Consider the following 6,707-nt stretch of genomic DNA (forward strand, 5'->3'; position numbering starts at 1 on the left):
CTGCCTCACCTGGGAAGAGCGCAATGATGGTGCCAACTTGGGCCAGTGAAGCAACGTCCTCCACAACTAGACTGAAGAACAAAAAAGACAGCAACTTGTCTGTTCCCCTTCCCCCAATTCCCCAATAAAAATCTTTTTAAAAATATGTGCATGTGGACATTCTACAGGACACTGTTCTAGTCTTCAAAAATTCAATATCATGAAAATAAAGGTGGGAGACTGTTCTAGATTAAAGAGACATAACCTAGGACAGAAAATTCAGCAAAATAAAAGCTGACAGTAATTTTAAATACTATCTTTAACAAGTCATCTCTGAACGTTATGTACTGCTCACTTATCTATTACAGTTATCAAATATACCAATTATACTTCCTATTCTCATAAGAGACATCTGAAGTTCAACATACAGGATATTTTCACAGCAGTCAGACTTCCGGTAATCTCAAGCAAAGACAGAAATGACTATGGAAGCAAATATATCTGAGAGCTACAAAAGAGCAGTTGGCCTGAATCTTAAATTCTACTTATCTTAGGACCTCAAACTAAGAAACTCATCAATCCATAACCATAATTCCCCTGCTTTCTAACTCACAGAAGAAGTGATTACAAGCTAGGATATTGGAAGCAGACACACTGACAGCAGCTTCATGTAAAACTGATGGCGCTGGAAAAATTGAAGCATGTTCAGAACAGACTGTTACTGTGGCCCAATAAAGTCACTGCTGGTCCCAGTGGGGATCTTAAATAATAACCACAGAAAAAATCCTGAATAGTCAAATAGTCATAAAATATCAATAACAGTAAGACAAGTTTTCAATTTAAAAAATCTGTTAAACCGTTTTAACATATTGAGGACAGGGCATTTAAATGTACAGATGCAAATCAGTGTCCACAATACGCTATCATCTGACATGAAAACATATCTACTTGTATACAACACATGTAGAGCAACTTCATTCATAATAACCTCAAATTGGAAAAAGAACCCACAATATCCACTGACAGATGAATAAATAAATTGCTGTATTTCCATAATAGAATACTACTCAGGAATAGAAAAGTATGAACTACTAACACGCACAACATAGATGAATCTCAAAAATATGCCGTTTGGGCCAAGTTGGAGTACCAGGGACCACATTTATGTTTCTGACTGAAATAACACTGGACAAAATATATGAAACACAGGTTTTCAAACACTGGACACGTGACTGTGTTCAGGTAGCATAACAGGACTGTGACTACCTAAAAAGGAGAAACAAAGGTAAGCCCTATGATTGCCCCAACTTACATTCTGGAGAGTTTCCGGACCAAACGCAGACAGACCAGAAGTCTCCTTGAGGATAAAGAACTGGGAGTCAGGGGAGGCGAAGGCAGCTAGAAGGCAGCTAGAGGCTGCAGGGCAGCACAGAAATGAGAGCTACACAAAGACCGCAGAGGATCTCTCCTCAGTCCACGGCTGAGAGATGATCAGCATATGCATGTGAGACAAAAGGAACCATCTACAAAGAGTGGATGGAACAATGTTCAATGTTCAATGTTCATATGGGATGGGAAGGGTGTGACTTCGTGAAAGTACTGAAACAAAAACTATCAACCTAAAATTCTATATCCCGAGAAATTGCTTCCAAACATGAAGGCAAAGTAAAACCTATTCAAACACACAGAAACTAAAATTCATCACGAGCAGACAGACCTATAATACAAAACAAAAAAAAAAGAAAAAGTTTTAAAAAAGTCCTCCAGGCAAAAGGAAAATACCAAACAAAATCTGGATTTTAGAGCAGAATGAGGAGCACTGGAAATAATATATGTTGGTAAATATAATACATATATATATATATATATATATATATATTTAAGATTTTATTGAGGAATTGTGGAAGGGGACCAGCCAAGTTGTTCTTCAGTCCTAGTTGTGGGAGGCGCCAGTCGCCATCTGGCTTCCCGTCGGCAGCTCATGGCTTCTAAGCTCAAAGTGCTGTATTCAATCTTAGTTGCGGGTGGGCGTAGCCACCATCCCATGTGGGAGTCGAACCAGCACTCTTGTTGTTAAGAGCGTACGCTCTATCCACTGAGCCATCTGGGCGGCAGCTCAGCTCAAGGTGCCGAGTTCCGTCTTAGTTGTGAGTGGGCTTAGTCCACCATCCAACAGGCAATCTTGTTGTTACACCAACTGAGCCATCCTGCCACCTGTTGGCAGCTCAGCGACAGCTCAGGTCGGACGCAGCATCACTAGCCCATGTGGGAATTGAACCAGCAGCCCTGTTGCTCAAAGCTCATGCTCTTAAGCCAACTTTTAACCAATTGAGCCACTTGGCCAGCCCAAAATATATTTTTTCTTATTTAGAATTTGTGGGATGCACCTAAAAGTAGTATGTAGAGGGAATTTTATAGTGTAAAGGCCTCAAATTATATGTTGTATTTTTGTTTACACTCAGAATATTTTGTAATCTCCCTTGTGATTCTCCTTTGACCCATGGGTTATTTAGAAATACATTGTTTAATTTCCCAATATTTGCAGATTTCCTAAATTAAGCTTCTACCTAAAACACTAGGAAAAGCAAATGAAGCCCAAAGTAACACAGAAAGAAAATGCTAAAAATAAGAGGAGAAATTAGACAGAAAACAATAAAGAAAATTAATCAAACCAAAAATTGGTTCTTTGAGATCAACTGGCCAGACAAATTAGGAAAAAAAAAAGAGTGGGGGGGGGGGAGAAATAAATTACTAATATCAGGAAGAAATGAGAGTTGACATCATTAGAGTAATTACATATTAATTTGCGTTAATATGCAAACGTGAAAAGGCTAAGAAGTATTAAAAATACCTTTACACCAACATATTCCTTGAAAGACACAAGCTACCAAAAGCTCACAGAAGAAATACATAACCTGAACAGACCTATATCTATTAAAGAAATTTAATCTGTAGATTGCAGACAATTGCAGAAGAGGGAATATTTCCCATCTCATTCTCTGCTGTCCCTGTTATTGATACCCAAACCAGAAAAAGATATTACAAGAAAACTACACAACAGTATCATGGGTATAGATATAAAACTTATTTGCAACATTTGAGCAAATCAGGTCCAGTAACCACATACACATCATGTGGTGAGGGACAGACATTAAGGGCCTGGCAGAATCCAGGTCGTCCTTGCCCTCCCCGCTCCGCGTCTGGCTGACAGGGACCAGTGGAGAGTCAACAGCTTTCCACTTCCTCTCCTTTGGTGTGGTCCCACTCCATCAGCCAGATGTTAAATCCAGCCCGATTCCATGGCAAGTGTGGATGTGTCCACCCATAACAGTGGTTAAAAACAGCTGGTCAGTGACATTTCTCTGATACTCCATCTCTCAGTTTTAGACTCTTACTTATCCAGCTTCTCCCACAATTGTGTAAGATCTTATTTTTATAATAAACCCCTTAATTCCACAATATGTACAGTGCTTCTAATTCCCAGACCAAATCCTGACCGACAGACCATGTTTTCCAGACCAAGCTTTCTGTCCTCTATCTCACCTCCTTCCTTGAAGTCAGTAAAAGTTATAATCACAATTTCTGCTTAAGTGGAGCTCATCTTTACTGTTGTAGGTTTGTGCCGTCTGGCCGTGGGAATGAATAATCACGCTCGTCGTTATGTCCATGGAGAGGATATCACACAAAAAAAATAAACTAAGAAATATGAAGCAGCTAGGAACTGTAGCAAGTACCATATCTCCCCATGTATAAGACGCTCCCATGTATAAGATGCACCTTAATTTTGGGGACCGAAATTTGGGGGGGGGGAAGTATTACCTAAAGTTATTGAACTCAAGTTTTATTCATCATAAAATTCATACAACTCCTCATCACTGTCAAAACTCCCAACCATTAGCTTGTCCTCATCTGTNGCAGCATCACTGGCCCTCATGTGGGATCCGAACCGGGGCCCTGCTGCTCAGAGCTGGCGTCCCAAGCCAACTCTTAACCAACGCGCCACTCGGCCGGCCCCAAACATCACTTTTAAGTCCCAACTGATAATACTAACTTCTCAGCTGTAGCAAAAGTGAAGTATTTTCAGGACCACTAATGTGGTGAGCACATCCTTTGTCTAATTTCCTATTCACTCCAACATCTCCAGTTTAGCACTCGTTAGATTGTCCTTAAACATCTGCACTGAAGGGAACTCAATCTGAAATAATCCCAGGAGAACCTCCACAAGAAGCCCTCGGGGCCCTCTCTCTATACCTTTTCCCCACAGTGCCAATTAGTGTGGCTTCTCCTTCTGTTAGTGTTTGAACACTCACCAATTGAAGCTCTCCACTGAATTCCATACTGTCTGGGAACTTAGGGCCACATAATTTTAGAACTGCAAAGGTCTTCTGACATCATCTAGGTCTAGCCTTCACTTTATAGATGAAACTATGGGCCAGTGAGTGACTGGCACAAGGTTGTAGTGAGACAATGACAGAGATAGAGACACAAGTCTCTGTGCTGCCAGAGGAGTACATTAAGTGCTTTCCCAGCTAATAAAACCGTCACATTTCTTTGGATCTCTAAAATCATAGCTGCATTTGATTATTAATATATTAAGACAAAGTAAGTGTGAATAAGGTACAATACGAGTAAGACACTGGAGACCCAGTGCCTCCAACCACTTGCTGCTGGAAGTATATCTTCGTAGGACAACGAAGGAGTGCAATTCATCCTGTTAAGGGTAATGTACCATTATCTAGACTCTAGATAATGTTAATGAGTCAATTTATTTTGTGTTTATACTCCATTATCTCCAGAAAAATTGCAGAGAGCTTATATAATTAATCCTAACATAAGACAGAACTATAATGATTCAGTTAAATAACCAGGTGGTGATTCTCTAAAAATAAGTTAGTAAGTTAGGTTTTTAAGGCACTGAGAGTATGAATACAAGGACAGGGAAAGAAATACAGTGGAGAAAAAACTCAGTACTATTTATTACTTTAAGAGATGGCACTGATGTTTTCAAAATTCCTGAAGTCTACTTAGAAGTGATATTTAAAGGTCAGCAGGAAACATGGAAATAATTAGTGATGCTCTGTACTGACACTGAGAACATGCTGCAGAAAAATTCTTAATTTGGAGTTGATACAGAATCTAGAAGGCTAGCAACTAAATATCAGCCCTGACATATCCAAGTGAAGAGTGTAAGACAGAAGAACTTAAGGAAAATAAAGTACATTGAAATGCTTTCTTAAGAGATGTATCAACAAGAAAGGTCACATTATAAATGTTTTATAGAGTGGTCATAAGCCCTGCAGGGTTTGAATGGAACCCGCCTACAAGGTTGAGAATTTCTCACAATTGAGAAATAGTATCCAATTTTCTTCCAGAAGAGGTTCTGGGAAAGAGTAGTTTCTAGAGGAATGATACAACAGTAATATCTCAGTTTGTCTCCCAAGTAATGCCATGCATGGAAATGCCTTGAAAGGAAAAATTAATTGTTACCTGAGCACCACTACAATTGGACTTTCACTTCCAGTTATGACCATTAACCCCTTCCAGATCATTAATGCCGAGGAGACAATCATTCCAAAATTTAGGACTTGGTAATAGAGCTGTAAGAACAAAAGAGAAGAGATCAGATCCATGATGATCCCCATCCAGGAACACAACAGACAGTGGCACCAATTTAAGAATTTCAAGTAGTACTATCAGGACAACTGAAGTTCTGAGACATTATTTTAAATACTGTAATAATTACAACATTAGCATCCCAGGACAGCCCTCCTTCTCTCACCCCAAGTACCTTGCTCTATTTTGTTTGCTAAAATACGTTACATTTATATGGTAAGTTATTATTTTCAGAACCTTTCACATAAGTTATTTCATTTGGGCTTCACAACCATTCAGCTTAAATTATATCACATCCATGATACATACCAGCCAACAGTAATAAATCTCTGCTTCTGAACTCCTCTAGTACTTACTTTTTTATAATAGTTATCTATCCCTTGTTAATCACAGGCTGTTCAATGACCTTCAACCCCATACCTCATTTACAGTGGAGGAAACAGTCTCAGAGAGACCAAAGCCATATAGCTTGTCAGTCACATAGCTAGGACTCGAAGGCCAGCCTTCTTTCTGTCTTCATAAATTTCCACTACTTAATAAAGTGTAAAATTCTATGACTTTATATAAATACTTTGACTTTCTATAAAATACCAGAAAGGCATTTCAAGGGAGGGAAATAATGTGAGCTAACTGTGTGGGACTAAGACTGGATAATGGGTAAAAGTGGAGAGGAAGACTGGACACCATGGCAGATGGTACAAGAAATGAAAGATGGCAGTGAAGAGTACTAAGAGAAATGTGAAAAAGCATATTAAGCTCAGATTATGGAAAACCTTGAATGTACCATTCAAAATGTGAACCTGAAAAGACGTCACAAAATACTGTAAAGTGAAAAAAAAAAAAGTTTCAAAAATATATACAGTGTGCTCACTTCAGCAGCACATATACTAAAATTGGAACGATACAGAGAAGAATTAGCATGGCCCCTGCTCAAGGATGACACGCAAATTCGTGAAGCGTTCCATATTAAAAAAAAAAAAATATATATATATATACAATGTAAGTTCAATTTTTGTTATTTTAAAAAATATATGGGGCCGGCCGAGTGGCGCGTTGGTTAAGAACTGGCTTGGGACGCCAGAGGGCCCCGGTTCGGATCCCACATATGCGGGCCA

The 6,707-nt window shown here is 39.1% G+C and overlaps 1 protein-coding gene across 3 annotated transcripts in view; it reads right to left on the minus strand.

The window, feature by feature from the left end:
• SEC11A (SEC11 homolog A, signal peptidase complex subunit) overlaps positions 1–6,707 on the minus strand; it is a 50,919-nt gene that overhangs the window by 19,541 nt on the left and 24,671 nt on the right. For all 3 annotated transcript variants that reach the window (XM_019640063.1, XM_019640062.1, XM_019640061.1), the window contains one exon: positions 5,467–5,576. In XM_019640063.1, the coding sequence (XP_019495608.1) occupies positions 5,467–5,549 (83 nt within the window). In that variant the 5' untranslated portion in view covers positions 5,550–5,576. The remainder of the gene's footprint in view (positions 1–5,466; positions 5,577–6,707) is intronic.

This window comes from Hipposideros armiger, unplaced genomic scaffold (genome assembly GCF_001890085.2).
Source record: "Hipposideros armiger isolate ML-2016 unplaced genomic scaffold, ASM189008v1 scaffold_48, whole genome shotgun sequence".
NCBI classification, from domain to species: Eukaryota; Metazoa; Chordata; class Mammalia; order Chiroptera; family Hipposideridae; genus Hipposideros; species Hipposideros armiger.